The sequence below is a fragment of the Callorhinus ursinus genome, unplaced genomic scaffold (genome assembly GCF_003265705.2).
Source record: "Callorhinus ursinus isolate GAN/ISIS: 27379988/994484 unplaced genomic scaffold, GSC_fseal_2.0 scaffold12, whole genome shotgun sequence".
Taxonomy (NCBI): domain Eukaryota; kingdom Metazoa; phylum Chordata; class Mammalia; order Carnivora; family Otariidae; genus Callorhinus; species Callorhinus ursinus.
Window position 1 is genome coordinate 58,444,982 of NW_027397074.1, and position 19,370 is coordinate 58,464,351.

General features: G+C 38.6%; 1 protein-coding gene across 2 annotated transcripts in view; it reads left to right on the forward strand.

The window, feature by feature from the left end:
* MET (MET proto-oncogene, receptor tyrosine kinase) overlaps positions 1-19,370 on the forward strand; it is a 112,741-nt gene that overhangs the window by 52,768 nt on the left and 40,603 nt on the right. For both annotated transcript variants that reach the window (XM_073899103.1, XM_025873211.2), the window contains 3 exons: positions 2,937-3,128; positions 14,315-14,449; positions 15,193-15,366. In XM_073899103.1, the coding sequence (XP_073755204.1) occupies positions 2,937-3,128; positions 14,315-14,449; positions 15,193-15,366 (501 nt within the window). The remainder of the gene's footprint in view (positions 1-2,936; positions 3,129-14,314; positions 14,450-15,192; positions 15,367-19,370) is intronic.

The window sequence follows — 19,370 nt, forward strand, 5'->3', positions numbered from 1 at the left end:
TGTCTAGAACCAGAACATTTCATTAATTACAAGAGTCAGGTCTAGCATCTCTGAGACTCTTTGTTTGTTAATTTATGGCCACTTATAATGAGGAAATATTTGTTGCTATATAAAACAGCATTTTAGATTATTTTTTACCATAAAAGTCAATAGATGTAAGAACTCTGTATTCCATGTGACAGAATTTTGACATTAAGGAGTAAGGCTGTTTTACATAACGATAAGTAAATTTTCTATTTCACTTTGTTGTTCAACACTAAGTCTGAAATATTCTATGACAGCTTTCTGATTATTATAAATACAATAGGATGATAATAGAATTCCTGATCTTCAAATCATTTTCCTTAACTTGAAACTACATACAAAAATATGTAAAAATAAACTTTTTCTCTTTTTCTTCCAAGTTAGAAGACAGTTCCTTATTATGTCCCCCTGCCCCCTCTTACCTCCCCCAAATTTACCAGTTCCCAGATGTCTTATAAGTACAGTTGGAAGCTAAGCACTCTGTTTCTTATAAACTCTTAACTACACCTATTCCTGGAAAAAGAAAAAAATAGCTTTAGTAATATTTATTTTTTTTAAGATTTTATTTATTTGACAGAGAGAGACATAGCGAGACAGGGAACACAAGCAGGGAGAGAAGGAGAGGGAGAAGCAGGCTTCCCGCTGAGCAGGGAGCCCGATGCGGGGCTCGATGCGGGGCTCGATCCCAGGACCCCGGGATCATGAACTGAACTGAAGGTAGACGCTTAATGACTGAGCCACCCAGGCGCCCCTAGCTTTAGTAATATTAGTTTATATCTCCACACTCATCCCCCATCTACTCATAATTGATTCACTTACTTATTCATTCACTCAGTTAATATTTATTAAAGATCTATGGGTGATATTTCACCTACTACTAACAACACAGCAGTAAACAAGTATGGTCTCTGATGGCAGGGGCATCAATCATGTAATCCATAAGCAAATAGTAGCTGCAGCTATGAGTGCTATGACACATAGGTAAAATGTATTATGACAGTCGATAATAGAAGCATTTGACCTAAATATTGAGATCAGAATAGGCTTCCTCAGGAAATGACGACACACTATGATCTGAAGGAGACATAGCAGTCAACAGGTGAATGAAGGTGAAAGGATCACTCCAGGAACATGTGCAGAGGCCCTGTAATGGGAGGACACGTGGCATATTTGGAGAACTGAGAGAAGACCAGGTCACTGGAGTGCAAAGGAGAGCACAATGAGGATGAATTTGGAAAGTTCGATAGGATCCAGATGACGCAGAGCTCACCAGATCATGTTAAAAATCTTTGTCTTTTATCCTGAGAGCAATAGGAAGACATTAAGTGTTTTAAACAGAGTGACATGATGAGATTTGTGTTTTAGAAAAAAATCTGTCTGCAGTGTAGAGAATGGATGAGATCAGATATGGCAGGTCTTACTTGGAAACCATTGTAGTAGTTCAGGAAGGGGAAGGGGTAGGTTGGATGAGGGTCAAAGTATGGAGACAGAGAAAACTGGATGGATCCAGGAGATATTTAGAAAGTGCAATTGATGAAAATTGGTGATGGACTGTACATGGGGAGGTATCAGGGATGGCACCTAGATTTATGACCTGTGCATCTAGAGAAATGGTAGAGCCATTCACTGGGGTGTGTTGTATCATCAGCTCAGGCATGGGGGCGAGACTGTGGTTTCTGCTTTGGTCACGCTGAGCCTGAGGTCTTGGAGACATCTGAGTGTGTTTTTTACAGGCAATTTGATATATGCACAGTCAGCTCACAGGAGAGGGTAGGGTGGAGGTACAAATGTGTGTGTCAACTAAATAGTAATAGACATCACAGGACAGACTAAGGTTGCCTAGGGAAAGTGTGAAGAGTGAGGAGAGGAGCAGCCCTAGGATGGAGCCTTAAGAAACCCTGACACTGATAGCCAGGCACAGATGGTCCTGCACGAGGACTAAATGTTGCAATCTGAGAAGTAGAAGGAAAACCAGGACACTGAGGTGTCAAGGTGAAGGGACGGATCCACAGCGCTTAACTGACATATATTACTGAACAATATTTTTTAAAAAATCTGAAGCTGAATCTATAAGATAAATACCCGATTGAGTGGTAATTGCCTTTTTTGTAAGTTGGTAACTGTGGCATTTGGTGCCCAGCTTTTACGTTTTTTTGAGCCTTTCACCATAATGATGACAAATACTTCAGTGGTATTACCTAGGTGCTGAGTTCTATGGTAAGAGATTTCTATAAATTAGCTCATTTAACCTTTACAACAGCTCTGCAAGGTAGGCACATCTCTACAATTCTCTCGATTTTACTTGTGAAATGGATAACCTGAATTTCACAAACACATAGAGATTATGGGGACTATGTAAGGTAAATAAGCACGAGAGACTAGGATTTGATGCAGGAACTTGAGTCTGGGATCTGTGCTCTGCTGCCTCCCTGTGAATTGTCTATCAGCTACCACCCTCTACCGCCTCACTGCACACTGCACAGACATTTTCAAATACTTAATGTATTATGTATGACTCTAACATTTATTATTATTCCAGTTGAAATCCATCTTACTGGACTTGCCTGCTAGAAGCATTACCTTTTTGCCCAGGGCTGAGACATTTATAGTTTTGTTTTTCCTTTACCAGCACCACCGAGTTCCATTTTTATGTATGCACATATCCAACCAAAGCGCAAACTGCGGTAGGAAGGTTTACCCCAGCTAACATCTATATACATGTGGAGCACCTAGCAGTACTAGAGCCATGTAGGTCACTAGAATAATCTCTGCCTGTCTAGGGCTCTCTGTTTCTTTGTATGGTTAGCCTTTCCATTCTCCTCTGAGTTCTGAAAAGACACCCCGAGAAGTTTTTTTTACCAGCCTGTTCGCGTCTGGACTCACATTCATTCTATGACCATATTTTATTTCAGACACTTTTGAGAAATTCATCAGGCTGTGAAGTGCGCAGTGATGAATATCGAACAGAGTTTACTACAGCTTTGCAGCGTGTTGACTTATTCATGGGCCAATTCAACCAAGTCCTCTTAACATCTATATCTACCTTCATTAAAGGAGACCTCACCATTGCTAATCTTGGGACGTCAGAGGGTCGCTTCATGCAGGTAAATGCTTTCTAAGAGTGGCTCTGTCTGTTTTACCTGGTTTGGTGCAATTAGTTTTTTGTTTTGTTTTGTTTTTATAGTAAGGTATTTGCAAATAGAAAGCGAAAACCACAGTAAAAGCTAGAGACAGACTGAAAGCAAAACAATGAAGCCTGGTCCATTCTTTATGAAACGTATGGCCTGTTTTTGTTAAATTCTGGAAACTTTCAGTTTAAATGTGGTTGCTTTAATTTTCTTGCCCAGAATGGTTTGGGATTTTGTTTGTTGTTGTTGTTGTTTTCCATTCATGATTTCTCTCACATGATTGGAATAAAATGAAACAATTGAAGCACTTCCAGGCGATGTTTTCCTATTTCAGGGGAAGCTATGGATCAAAGGAGAGCTATTGTGTGAACCTTGCGGTCTCCATGAGAAGAAACATTCACATCATTGAGAAATATTGGCAGGAGTTAGGAAAGGACGTTATCATCAAGATCCCATTGTAACTCCAGCTCTCCTGATTCTGCAAAATGATGTGGTCAGACACAAAGAAGTTCAAACACTGGGGAGAAAAAAATCCAGATTTTATTAAGAAATGCTTTTAATAGATAGCAACATATTTCCATACAATAAAAATTCACATTTCAGACGCAGTTATCGTGTTTCCTAGATACAAGAATTAGCACTTTCCAGAAATGAAAATGCTCTTGTGTTGAATCTCTTTGACAGCTTTAATAGTTACTGGGTAGTGCTTTCAACATGAGTTCATCAGTAGGTTCTTGATTAATGCACAATGACCATGGCATCTATGGAAATGCTGACTTTCTACAAATACTAGAAATTTCTTCTAATTCTTATTTTGTAATCATCAGATCTAATTAACATCCTAGTCAGACAGTGACTTCTAGTAAACCAGTTGAGGACAATGATGTTTTCCTCTGACTTGCCCATCTGTATTCTTTTATAAAATATACTTTTTAAAATTACCGCTGTCTTTATAGTGTATGGATATTGGTCATTGCCATATTTTAAATCATGTTTTTCTTTAAATAGTTGGGCATGGAGGGATTTTTTCAAATCATAAAACATGTAAATAAAACCTTCCAAGCTCAAAACTAATCTGCAGATCCTGTTATCTAAATGCTTCCACACTTGGTCTCCCCTCCTCCCATTGCTTCAAATTATTACACTTTCTCCCCACTCCTCCCTCTCTCCCAGCCCAGTGTTCTTATTTACCCACCTCAAACCATTTCATTCTGTCCTTAACTCCTTAAAATCTGAAAACTGGATGCCCAGTCCCTGCCTACACACATGAGCACTCTGAAGTATTTGAAATATGGTCATATCTATTATCCTTGTAAAATATGTAGTGTTATTTTAAATATGTGTTTTTAATTGACATTGATACTATTCTATAGAATTCCAAAAAATTTGAAGGAGCATGAGAGAATCTGGCATCTGTTGAATTCTTAATGTGTTCACTATGTTGACTTTTCATCTTTACTTTTGCTTTCCTTTTTTTCTAAATTGTTTATTACCTCATCCATCCCGTTTCATATTAATAAGCTTTCTATAGTCACTTTAGGTTTTACATGCTTTTACATCAAAAGGTTCCTGGCCTATTTCCAGATTCTAAAGTTGTAATAAAATGCCACTTTTAGATAGATTGCTCTAATACCTGAGTAAATTCTGCTGTGTGACAGATTCCACCACCTAAGTGATATGTCGTGCATCAGTCTCATTGTAACAGAAACGCTGTGACAAGTGTTTTATTCTTGTCTCCCAGCATTTACATAAAAGAAGCTATATTATGCCCATTATCTGTGCATCCAAAACATTAAAGATGAAAATAAGTAGATACTTATTTTATGTGAAGAGCTGATATCACTGATTTTTTTTAAACCACATGGTTCTTAATTCATCAGATATATATTGGGAACTTACTAACCTTGCTCACTAGGCAAATAAGTAAAGCAAAGGAAGCAGTGACACAGAACCTGCCTTTGAGGAACTAAAATTTTATTTTTAAAAAAAAGATTTTATTTATTTATTTGAGAGAGAGTGAGTGAGAGAGAGAGCACAAGCCGGGGGAGGGGCAGAGGGAGAGGGAGGAACAGACTGCCTGCCAATCAGGGAGCCTAATGTGGGACTTGATCCCAGGACCCCAGGATCATAACTGAGCTGAAGGCACTTAACCACTGAGCCACCCAGGCACCCCTGAAATTTTAGTATGGGACATAAAAACATGTACCTGATATCAAGACAGCAAAAGACAGAGACATACAGACAAAGGGCTTTTGAGACCCACATAGGATCCATTTCTCTGACACTTGTCCAAGAGAATTCCATTCCCTTAAATTTTATGTAAATAAACCCAAGGCACTTGAAGGATCAAACAGTCAACATCACTGAAATCCAGTTTGTTTACAGCAAATAATGTTGGGGGAGGAGTCAGGCGTGCAGCAAAGACCTTCTAGCTGAAGCTCGCCAAGCAGTACTAGCAAGTTCTATAAATGTTTTGACTGCTGTGAAGTGCTAAATCTGTGGCCAGGCCTAAGTTCCTGCAACTCCTGTTTTAATAATACTGTGGAGTTTCTGTTATAAACTGGAATGGACATAATTTTTTTCCAAAGACAGCTGCAATACATGAAAAGGAACAGAAAAATGATTTTTTACTTCCTTCCTACCCTGAAGCCTAAAGTCAAAGTTGCTTTGCAAATGTTTTCTCTCAAGAGTTTGCAGCTGTTTCTGCCTTTCCTATTGTGCTTATGTCCAGCTCTGGCTGGGAATACAAGCTTCAGCCCCAGCTGTCGGGTGTAAAGGGAATCAGGTATTTCACAGTGGTTATTTGGTTAGAAAGAATTATATTGTTTAGCTAACAATATTATATGTATGGCAGAGAAGACATGTTTGACATGTTCCTAACATTTAAACATGTGTAACTTATACAGGTGCAACTCCGTCTAAATATACTGACGTGTACATGTATTAGAGTTTATCAACATAGATACAGATTTCAAAACCAGTTTTTATTTGTGTGATCACCCTCTTGGGATCTTTGAAGTAAAATAATATGATAAGTCCTATTCAAGATAGTGAAAGTAAACAGTGAGAACAGGGCTTCTTACAAATTTTAGAGGGGGAGGGGATGTTGAAAAGAACAAGGCTCGGGAACATTAGTGCTGTGTGCAGGGCTACGTGGGAGAGGGAAGACGGTTACTCATGAAGATCACAGGACTAATCACAGGGATTGCCCACGTCTCCCCTTCTGAGCTCCTCATCTAATCAACTTGCAAAAACAGTGCTTGATACATATATATATATATATATATATATTTTTTTTTTACAGCTCTCTTATAAGGCCTTTAATCTGTAGATGCAAGGCATTGCTATTAAAATATTTGTGCATGACTGTCAGGCCAGGAAGAGTGAGTGTATCGGGTGGGTTGGGGGTGGGGAGGCACTTTCAAGACTTGTTTCAAGTTCAGCTCCACAAACACTCATTGGGCAGCTACCTTGTCTGCATACAGTGCCCACTGCCGGGGCACTGTCACAGCTGTCACTTGGTTCTTTGGCATCATCCTTGCTCTTCTCCCACCCCCTTTCTCATCTTCCCAATTCCTTGATGCTGTTACAACTCATCACCCCTGTTCTCTTGTGCCTCCTGACTGGACTAGTTGGATCATAAGCAAGAAAGTTAAGGACATAGGGATCACCTAAAAATGTATCCTTTGCTTGTGACCATTACTTACAACCATTACGTAAAGGATTATGTTAGTAGTCAGTGAACCTGAGGATAATTACTCACTTCCAGTAAGAAGAATCAATTCATCTATTGACCTCCTGTCTTCAAATTCTTTCAGTTCCGGTGCCACCATCATAGTATGTTAGATCTTTGTGTTGGAAGCCTGTGGCATACATTACCTTTGGGATTACTACTATTTTAGAGAATGTAGACACAGATCATCAATTCATCAATGCTGTGAGCATCCAGCAGAGACCCAGGCAAAGCTTGAACTTAAACATTTCTCTTTAGGGATTGCTAATTTACTGTTCTCCTTTATAAAATCCTCAGATAAAAATATCATCTGCCTTTCTTTTTTTATGTGTACATCATTGATTTAGTTACATCCCTAAAGAATGGTGAATTTGGTATATTCCTTTGGAAGAAAATCTGGGGCACCTGGGTGGCTCAGTCAGTTAAGTGTCGGACTCTTGATTTGGGCTCAGGTCATGATCTCAGGGTCCTATAATTGAGCCCCATGTTGGGTTCCACACTCAGCGGGGAGTCTGCTTGAGATTCTTTCCCTCTCCCTGCTCATGTTCATGCATGCACTCTTGCCGCACTCTCTCTCTCTCTAAAATAAATAAATCTTTTAAAAAGTGTTTTAAAAATAGAAGAAAATATATTCATTAATTCTGAGACTTGTTTTGTTTGAGAAAGAAACCATTATAAATAATAATTTCAGAGCTCTATCTATAACTAAAAATCAACCCCAGTCCATGTAGTCTCCTAAAATGAATTCATGCATGCTTTTGAAATACATATATCTTATACACTGTTATATGCATAGAAAATTAAAACATCATAAATATTTGAAACCATGGGAAAATGCTAAGCTTTTGTTTGTTTTGTTGGTAATAGGGAATAACTGGGATTTCTTGTTTGGGTGCTTTTTTGAAAGAGTAGAGACATTTTAAAAACATGAAGTATATGTATCAGTAGTTTTTTTTTAACTTTTGTCACTTTTAAAATTCAAAAACAGATATACTCTGTGTATAAATTGGCAGATCCTACAATTATTGTATTTGGAGTATTGATTTGAAAATATTGATATTTAAATTTTTTTAATTTACTAGTTTATTTGGATTTTAGATGCTTGATATTTTTTTACAAAGGTCTCAATCTGGTTTTGACTCATTTCGACTCACAATCATTTCAAAAAGTTAAAACACACATGCACATCAGTATTGCAGCAATAAGGAAAATTGTTTTGGTTTTTGTGTATACCTGGCCTTTGTAATATCAGGTTGGTATAGAAGCACTCATGCCCATTTACCAAAAAGAACAAAGGAGGGAACAGAGCAAAGCTTCATTTAATTCAACTTTTGCCACCTGGTACTTTGTCTTACCACTTTTATTTCTTGAGCTGTTAGCACCAATCAGCAATTTCTGTTTCTTCTCATGTTTTTTTTTTCCATTTCAGAAAACTAGATATTTACCCTGATTGAAATAAATAGCTCCACTCTTCATATCTGATTTCTTTCTACACGAACACCAATTTCTCTCACATACTGAGGGGTACAGTAAACCTAAAGCAGGTGTCTGAACCATTCAGGCTACTATAACAAATTCCCATAGACTGGGTGGCTTAAACAGCAAACATTTATTTCTCACACTTCAGGAAGGTAGGAAGTTCAAGATCAAGATAACCAGCAGATCTGGTTTCTGGTGAGACTCTGATAGCTGGTTGGTAGATGGCTGTTCTTGCTAAGTCCTCACGTGATGGGAAGAGGGAACTAAAGCTCTCTGGGGTCCCTTTTATAAGGGCACGATTTCATTCATGAGGACTCTACCCTTATGACCTAATTGACTCCCAAAGGCCCTTCACATTGGGGGTTAAGATTTCAACATATGAATTTTAGGTGGACACATTCAGTCTATTGCAATAGGCAAGAAGCAAGAAGCCTTAGAAGTCATATCTTGAAAGTGAAGATCAAACTCTTACAGGTTATCTAAATATCTGAAACATTTAAAAACCTTATCCCTTCATCAAGACTTAAGTGAGCTTCTTATTTCAGGCTATTCATGTATTTAGGCAATAGATATGCCTTTAGGACTTACTATGTGCCCATCTCTGTATTGGGAACTATAGGGAAAGCAGACCCACTCCCAAGATCCATAAGGTCACACCCAGTTATAACCAGGTCTGTTTATTAATGGTGTCATCTCCTTCTCTCACATTTCTTTTCTTTCAATTCACATTTTTTTTCTCATTGAGTTTCAAACTCCAGTGATTTGCATCATCTTTCATTACAAATTTCCTTAACAGAAATCCTCTATTTTTCTTAATTTTTAAACTAGAAATCAGTCTAAATGATATCAAAGGTTCCACTCGGTTCTATTTGCCTTGAAATAGAACTGCATATGTTCTGTTCTTACAAAAGGAAAATTTATTTGATCTTCAATTTTAGTATATTTGCTGCCAAAAACAGTAGGTTTCAAAAAAGCAGTTGGGCCCAGGGAATCTACTCCCACTCTGACGGATTCTCCTAGTAAAAATCCACTTTTGTTCCATCTTTTTTCCCTTCCCCACCTCCAACCTCTCTAGGACTTTGTTTTATAAAAGCCCAGTCTGACTATGAGGGGATATTCAGAACCCTGGTTGGGAGGCTAAGTAGGTGATACTCAGATACTCAGTCTCAGGCAGGAGGAATGGATGGAGACTGTGAACCTCCAGAAGTAAGCTTGCCTTTTCCTTAATTTAAGAAAATATTTGGCAAAGAAATACAAAGCAAAATCACAATGAAGTACCCCTTCACACACAGTGGGTTGGCTATAATCAAGAAAACGGGAAATAACAATGTCAGTGAAGTTGTGGAGAAATTAAAACCCTCACACATTGTTGGTGGGAACGTAGAATTGTGCACACCTATGGAAAATGGTATGGCAGTTCCTCAAAAGGTTAAATATACAGTTACCATAAGATCCAACAATTCTACTCCTAGATACATACCCAAGAAATGAAAATATATATGTTCTCACAAAAAGTTATATGTGAACGTTCATAGTAGCAGTATCCACAATAGTGGAAATAACCCAAATGTCCATCAACTGATGAATGGATAAATAAAATATGGTATGTCCACATAATGGAACATTATTCAGCAATAAAAAGGAATAAAGTACTGATACATGTTCCAGCATGATGAACCTTGAAAACATTATGCTAAATGAAAGAGGCCAGTCACAAAAGACCACATATTGTAGGATTTCATTCATATAAAATGTCTGGAATAGGAAAATCTATAGAGACAGAATGTAGATTAGTGGTTGCAAGGGACAGGAGGGCACGAGGAGATGGAGAAGGTGGTGGCTAAAGGGTACTGAGTTTCTGTTTGAGATAATGACAATGTTCCAAAATGGTTGTAGTGATGGTTGCACAAATCTGTGACTATACCAAAACCACTGAATTGTGCACTTTAAAAAAATGGAGAGTGGGGCACCCTGGGTGGCTCAGTTGGTTAAATGTCTGACCCTTGATTTTGGCTTGGGTCTTGATCCCAGGGTCGTGAATTCAGGCCCCACGTTGGACTCCATGCTGGGCGTGGAGCCTACTTAAAAAACAAACCAAAAAAAAAAAAAAAAATGGAGAGAAGGCCACATACAAATATCTCATGTTAAACTGTATTCATCATTCTTAAGGAAAATTAAATTTTAAAACAGTTTAACCAAAAATAAATCTTGGGACACCTGGGTGGCTCAGTCAGTTAAGCATCTGCCTTCAGCTCAGGTCATGATCCCAAGGGTCCTGGGATCGAGTCCCCACATCGGGCTCCTTGCTCAGCAGGGAGCCTGCTTCTTCCTCTGCCTTCAGCTCCCCCTATTTGTACACTCTCTCACTCTCTCTCTGACAAATAAATAAATAAAATCTATAAAAAATAAATAAAAATAAAAAAATAAATCTCTGTGGGGTGAGGGAATCTAGCCTTTATGTATTTGAAGATATATCACACAAAATTAATTTGTTTAGGTTTATGGATTTTAGAGCCTAGCCACAAAGGTTTTATTTTATTTGTACATATATTTCTTCCTCATGTCCTCTCCCAGATAATTTGAGATCATAGCCACAACAATCAAGTACATTTGTATTCCCCCCTATTCCCTCACACCCAAACATATTAGTCTTATATTTTCAGGAGCATTAAAGAAAAAGGGTTTTTTGGTTGTTGTTTTTTTTTTTTGAGACCTAAACATTAAAGATTAGTTGTCAACACAAAGATAATTGCCAGTCTTCTATTTCATACTAATTATCCTAAGAATTAAATTTAAATGCTAGATTGAGTTCTGTCCTTAGAAATATCTCCATGACAACAAAAAGAAACTTCTAATTTCTTAAAAAACATTGCTACAGGGGTATTTTGAGGGTTAAAGTGGTTACTCCATTATTTGGAATTCTAGCAATAAGATAAAGTGGGGAATTAATGATAGAAAAGCATTCTTGGCATTTTATAGCAGTAGGTATCCCTGCAGAGAAAGGGCTAATGATCAACAGAAAGGTATTTTCATCTGTGCTTTGGCCTCTGCTTAAAACCCCAGGTATCTCACTTTTCCCTACAGCCTTCCTGTCTTCTCTGGTTCATCCCATTTTCTACATGCAACTGCACTCATCCTAGCTCTGTGATCAAAAGTAGAACTCACTGGCTCTACTAGTAACATTTCCTCTGTGTCATCAAAAACTATTTAGATGTGGAGTCTTTCTCCTTAGGCACATTTAACTTGTGCGGCCAAGATTACTGAAACGAGTATTTGGCAAGGCAAATATATTGTGAAATTTGTTTTAATGCTTTGACTCATGAGTGGCTCTTGAGAGCTCAGAGTTGAAGCTTTTTATTGGTATTTACTCTGGTGCCCCAAGAGTGTAGCAGTTGAGTGTTTAAGAAGAAGTCAAGCAAATCGGATTCTGGCATTAGATAAAGCTCCTTGGAAACCTGACTGTTGTACTTTCTAGCTAAAATTCTCTGTTGCATTTTCTTTATGGAAAAATAATAGTACCTACCTTGTAGGATTATTGTGAGAAGTAAACAAAAAAACCATTTAAAGCTTTTAGCACAATGACTGGCCCAGTCCCCATATATATATAGTGCTCTCCAGACAAAAAGTCTGAACAGGGAATACATTAAATCAGTCTACCCAAGTTCCAGAGAGGCAAAGAGCTTCTTTATGAAAAGAGAGACAAAGGTTAATCCTTTCTAGGAAATGAACATTTGAATGGGCTTCAGATATTTGATGAAGTCAAAGTTGATGATCTAGTAATTAGGAAGGGATTGCTTATTTATAAATATGGGAAAATGATATTAGAGCAAAAAGATAGGAGATCTCGTATCTTGTTATGTAGCAGGTCTGAATAGATTGGAAGATATGAGAGGGAAAATGCAAATATTCATAGGAAGGTTCAGAGAGATGAATAATCTTCAGTGAAGTGGAAAGCACAGAATGAGGCATAGAACAGAGTCCAGTTATTAAGAGAGGCTGGGGTTTAATTTTGGTTTTGACCTGTGTGTGAGAGAAGGAGATTTTTTTTTTCATTTTTGTAGTTGAAAGTGATTGGCAACAATTAGGGAAATATGAAAAAAAAATGGGGGTGGGCGGATAGGAAAAACAAGTGGTGAGCACCTGAAATGAGTCAAAATTGAAAAATTGGATATATGACATCTGGGTAATTTGGGATAGAGGTGTTAAAAGTCTGATATCCTGATGTTCTGCTTGTAACCCGCACCCAGCAGGGGAGGTAGGACTGGTAATTGAACTTCTTTCTACTTTGGCTACAAAAGTCACAGATAACTATTTGGCGCTACATTTAGGAATAACAACAGTTTCCATCCTTTCTCATCCTGACAAAATGACCTTTGATCCATCATTTAACTTCTGTGCAAATATAGCCACCCTGCTTAATGGAGATGTTTTGAAAGGGCTGAGTGTTTGGGATAGAACAAGTGTTAGAACAAAATGTCATGATATTTAGCTTTTATGGATGTATGTGAATTTAGTTAGTTTCTCTATCAACAACCCACTGTCTGGGAGCAAATTAGAGACTTTGGGAATCTTCCCAAATTTTTTCAAGCTACTTGACTCCTTGTGCTGAAGAAAAAATTTACAACTAGTTCCCCAAAATATTTTTATGTTGAGTTTGTTAGAGTACTAAGCATTTAATTACACCTATAATTTTCATTCCCATTTTACAGATGAAAAAGCTGAGGTAGAGGGAATGGTTATTAACTAATCATAATCTCACAGATCCCCATGTTTGTCCCATGATTTCACACCTATGGCAAATAAGCACACATTCAATGAAACATAAAAGGGTATTTGGGATGTTGGACAATTTCACAAAGGCAGTTTCAAGCCTAGGGCTGCCCTCAGCCTCCTGCACCTCATAGAGATACAAATCTATGGCCTATTTAAGAATAAAAGTCTTTCTGAACACTCCCAAATTCTCCTAAAGTCTTAGTGTTCATCTCTAATAGTCATTCTGACTTTTTCAAATATTTTTTAAAAGATTTATTTATTTACTTGAGGCGGGTAGAGACAGAGGGAGAGGGAGAAGCAGGCACCTCACTGAGCAGGGCTTGATCCCTGGACCCTGAGATCATGACCTGAGCTAAAGGCAGATGCTTAACCAGCTGAGCCACTGAGGCACCCCAGTCATTCTGATTTTCTCCCTAGACTTCATTATTAGTAGGTTCTAGCAGTAGAGAAGATGGAAATTATATAGCTGAGAAACATCCCAAATTAGAAATACCTGAAAGCAAGAATGACAAAAGTCATCAAACCTCATTTCCAAGGCATTGTTAAAGCCATCAGACCTTATTATAAAACCAGGTCAAGGAGCAGAACTTTATAATCCAAGAAATAACATCTGATTGGACAATGGTTTATAAAAACGACAGCACATTATTTTAAAGTACCTGAAGGCCTATTTTGACCTCAGGAGATCTATAAATATGGCTTAAGAGTAGAAAGCTGGAACTGGATCCAGGTCCTCCAGACTCCCTGTCCACTCTCTAGTCCATGACGTCAAGGAAAGCTGCCCAGTGGGGCAGGATGGGAGAATAAATTAAAAAAAATAATCTGAAATCCTTGTAGCATAAGTGAGTTCTTCAGTTCTGGGGAGAGTTTTGGCTCCTCCAGTTCCCAATACAATTGTGAGGATTTGTCTGCATGTGCTGGCTGATTGACCAAAAGATCTCCTTCCCTATACACCATTAAAAGATCATATGCGAAAGTCTGCCTTGGGGGTTCAGAGGAACTGCCTTCAAGACAGGAGATTAGGAGATGGTATATTGATTTACAATGAGATAAACAATTGGGCCTTTTCAAATACCCATGAGCTCTCCTAATCTGTTATTAGCATTATCATCCACATTTTCCACTTGTATTTAAACTGAGCTTGTTGGACTAATTTCATTTGTGTTTTGTCTCTCAGGTTGTGGTTTCTCGATCAGGATCGTCAACCCCTCATGTGAATTTTCGCCTGGATTCCCACCCTGTGTCTCCAGAAGCAATTGTGGAGCACCCATTAAACCAAAATGGCTACACGCTGGTTGTCACGGGGAAGAAGGTAAGCCCTGTTCCCACGGGGAGGTTTTTCCTGAGTGGATTTTTACAGTATGTATCATATGGTCCTTTTTAACTTCTCTCTTGGTCCTGGATTCACCTCTCCTCTCTCAGATTTTTTTCTTGAGTATTCCAGAGATTTTCTGAAACGAGTTAAATTTTTATTCAGGAAGACTGGACCAAAGGGAGGTCTTCTTCATTATGTGTACTTCTTTTGTCCTTTATTTCTCAATGAGAAAAACAAACACGCAGAATGAGAATTACGGACCTAAGGGCAGAACTCTAGTGCAGACATTGGAATCTGACACCAGCCAGTAATCCCTCTTCTCTGAGAGAAGGAGGTGCATCTTGATGCCAAATGATATGTAAACTTACTTAGAATTTCCCAGGGGTTCAAGTGTGTTTTCCAGCAGCTTAAATTATACTCTCATGTTATTTTAAAATCGTCTCAGACAGAGCAAAATGTCCCTATTAAAGAAAACCTCTAATGCTGTATGACAGTCCTCGTGTTCCCTGGACAGTGATGGTAATGTTTATCACATATGCACCAACAGTAGAGGAAAGGAAGGCATTTGGCTTTTTTGTTTAAATCACTTAATCATTATTACATAATTTTCACACATAGGTGCTATCTCTGGTAGACTCTGTACAATTACATTCACATGTATCTTTGGTGTATTTAGTTTTCACTGGACAAACAAACAAAAAAACCCCTCTGGAAGCTCTCTCCATCACTTTTCTTCACAGATCACCAAGATCCCACTGAATGGCTTAGGCTGTGAACATTTCCAGTCCTGCAGTCAGTGTCTGTCCGCCCCTCCCTTTGTGCAGTGCGGCTGGTGCCACAATAAATGTGTGCAGTTAGAGGAATGCCCCACCGGAACATGGACTCAGGAGATCTGTCTGCCTACAATCTATGAGGTAGGAATCTGTCAGCTGTCACGTGTGTTTTTGGTAAACATAATCCCATTAATGAAAAAATTCTAAATTCAATGTATTCATTTAGCTGTGAGACATCAGCCAAAGTACCATCCTTCTCCAGGGTTTTCCTTCAGGGTGGCGTTTGGGCGCATCACCCCGAGTCCTGTACCTGAAATATGTGCTTTACACTCACCAACGAGTTCTCTCCTTGAGCAAGTTGCTCTCCCTTGGTGCTTTGTTCATAAAAGAGTGGTGGCTGGTGAGCAGCATTGCTCCCCATTTCCTCACCCTGGGTCCTTTTCCCTCCTGACCCGTCTGACTCAGTGATTCCTCACCACCAACTTAATCAACCAGGTGCCCAGACATGAGCCTCCACCATGCACAGAGATCTGCTCAGGGCATAACCCAGACTCTTAAGCTGAACCATGCAAGCTAGGGATGTCAGCCATGATGGGGCAGAAAGAACAGAAGATTTCTTCCTGTCGTGTATAGGTGGTGACTTTGTCTCATCACACATAAGACTAGAGGTTACTTCCCAGGCCAGTGTAGGAGGCAAGTGGACGATGAACACCCACAGGTGGGTACGTGCCTTCTCTCAAAGTTTCTGGAAGAACAGTACAGGTCCAACTGATGACTAATACTAACATCTATACTCTGTGAGCCATTTCATTCTTTAATTCATTCCAAAAATATTTACTGACTGCATACCATATAGCAGCGCTCTTCTAGACACTAAGGAAATGTGGTCTGAACGAGAGAAAAGTGCCTCCTCCTATTAGAGAACTTAGCTTCTAGCAATGAGCTCAGTCATGGCATTATAGCCACACTCTTCAACTCTCTGCTGCCTTATTTTTGGTTAAGCAGATATTTGGTTCTATGAAAATCTCCATGGCAATTTTTTTAAATGTCTCGATCTAAATACATGTTTGCTTGAAAATAATTCCCTGGTGAGGACCCAGTATGCATTTTCCCTGCTCACATATAGAACAGTTGGACTTTAGTAAATGATTCTTGTGAAAGACTCAAGTTAAAGGTCTCGGTCACCTGGTTCAAGCCCAAGTAAACAAAGTATGCAAGTCAGAACAAGAACCGCCCCCACCCAAGCGCATGGCTGTTTTCACTTAGTTACGGTTTGAGGCAAGATTTGTGCAGGGTGACTGGATTTTAAACCAAATCATTTTCTGTTAGGTGAAACACAGTTATTAAGACTTAGTTTGATCAGCCAGGGAATAAACTAGAAGATAGTAAAAAAACAAACTTAAATCTATGCTGTGGTATCATGCACCCTTTTTTTTGGTTCAGTATATTTTTAAAACCACGTGCAACTTTTTTAAACACAGCCTTGGCAATTTGAGACACTAGAAATCTGAACTCAGCAATTCCATGAAAGAGATATGGGGAGAGTATATGTGGGGTGTGTGTATGTATGTGTGTATACATGCAATTGAATCACAACAATTTCATTTCAAAAACAGCCAAACTGGTGTTTTAAATAGAGAGCAGATTGAGAGCCTATACAGATGGAGCATTTAATTTGACCAATGTACTTCCTTCTATTACTCATGAAAGCCATATTAAAATGTTTTTTTTTTAAATGACTAAATATTTTAGGTTTTTCTGGAACCAGAGAATCTCTCTCCCTCTGCTCTCACCTTCCCTAACTCCAACTTTCTGTAGTTGGTGATCTTAAAAGGTTGCATTGCATCGTGCACGAGTCAGTGAGGCTTGAGCTATATGGTTAGGAGGAAAGTAGTGCAGCTGAGTCCATAAATCCCTTTCGGTTCATAGTTGTTAGGAAGATTTCATGCTGCACTAGACCATGACATTTAGCATTCTTGCTGCAAAAAATAAGACAGATTATTCATTTCTTATCTGTCTTAAACACTATAGGCACAAAACCCAACTAGCGTATAGTTTCACTTTCCAGTTAATGTGAGTTAACCTGCTTTTCAAGGTACATGATGTTCAGTGGCTGAAATTCCTTGCAATTCCACATAAGAGAGATTTCAGGATTGCAAGCCCATTATTTTGTTTCAAACATGTTATCTGATCTCATACTTAAAGAGCAATGAGAAATGCTTCAGAAAAGGAAGAGCACTTTCCAAAGCATTCTGAATTTATTAAGATAAAATTGTCATATCTTGTAGGATTGAATTCAGTCCCAGTGAGACAATAAAATGGTTTATTAATTGATTGGAAGACTCAGATAAGAAGCAACAGTGATATCTTATGGGGCAGGGGCGGGGGGGGAGGGTGTCATTCAGGCTACCACCAATCTATTTGTGACTTTTTATCTACTGAAGAGGCAATTTTTAATTTTCCCGGGGGGGGGGGGGTATTGTTGTTTTATCACTCTCATGTATTATCTTGGTGGGTTTTGAAAACGTGATCGTTTAAATCATTTTCACCTGTGAAAGGGTGCTAGTTGTTTGGTGGCTGTTTCTCCCGTGTCCAGACAGGTGGGAGACCTAGCTTCTGTGGCTTTATGCCGGACACTGATTTCCTTCCCACAGAGTTTCCCTGCCCTTCAGGATAACTCAGAGTTTGCCAGCTCATTGTTGGTTCTATCCGAGGATGTGTTGTCCAAAACCACTTCCTTCCCTTTCCCCTGGAAGAGTGAACATTACCCCATAAGCTAAGAGGGAAATGTTCCAATGCCCTGCTCTAGTATCTCAGCCCAGGGAGGAAAGCTGAGTTGAGCTGAACTTTTGAATCTTGACCAACTGACTAGTAAAGGTTTTATAATCTCCATTTCTGTTGCCAGCACACCAACTGAACAACTCTCAGTGTCTTTTCTCAAATCAACACCCAATCCATTTGCCTTATGTAGAAAGTGATGATGTATTAGAGTGACAGACTTCAATTTTTACATAGAAAGGGAGGGACCTAGGCGGCAGGATCAGGCCAACATCAGCCTTAGGCAGCTGTCTTCTGAAACAAGGGAAACAAGGGAAAGGCAGCTGTGTGGCTGCCTCAGGCTGGAGAGAGTCTGGGAGGGTTAGATGCCTTGCCCTCTCCTACTGGATTTCTAACATAAAAATAAACAGGTATTTTTTTCTCAAGCAGTTCTCATTTGCCTAGACATGGACAAGGTAAGTCTTCATGGACGGCACAAGTGTGTAATGGATTTTATGGATAAAATAGCTATCATAAAAGCATTAAGCTAAGACTTTAAAAGGATTTGGTAGCAAGGGTAAGTTAAGACTTTGGTTTGCGATTGTTTACTTAGGATGTATGGGGGAATGTTTGCAAATGTGAATTTTGCTAAAAGCCCTTCTAAATTGTAATAGAATCACTTTTAGACTTTTACTAACTGGCCTTTAGCAAACGCCTTTACTGGTTTTTGAGTTGTCTCTATGGTGGTGCTATGTTTTCCCACCATTGTACTTTACAGCACAATTTACAATATGTCCCCCCCCCCAAAAGAGCATTTCCTTTCTCAATTGTGACAAAGCTGCTGAGGAGAAGCTTATTTTTAACTTGGAAATTTGTTTTGTTTTAATAGTTTTAGCCTAAGAACAGTTGTCTTGTAGACTTCATAAGCACCTACTGCTATCTTATGTCACAGGTGCCAACATTTTATTAATGAACTCAAATTCTACTTTCAACACACCAAAAGTAAGCCTGCAATAGAAAAATGAACCTATTTATTTAACACTGAACATGGGGGAGAAAAAAAATCAGCCCTTGAAATGAGATGTAAAATAATGCCAAGAGAGATAATTAGAAACATTGCTACGATACAGATCACATTTGGGGCTCTTTCTAGTTTTTGTAATATCTATTTCTAATAAAAATTATGTATTTATTTAAAATTACATCATTTTTTAAAAGCTGGGTGTGTCAGCTAACCAGCTGGTATATATCAAATGTTGACCATATTTAAAGAAAAAAAGAAAAACCCCAAATCAGTAATAAATATGAATTAACAAGTATAAAGAAATAGATTCATTTATTCCTTTGTTAGTGCTTGGTACTAACTAATCTACTAATAAATAGTAGAT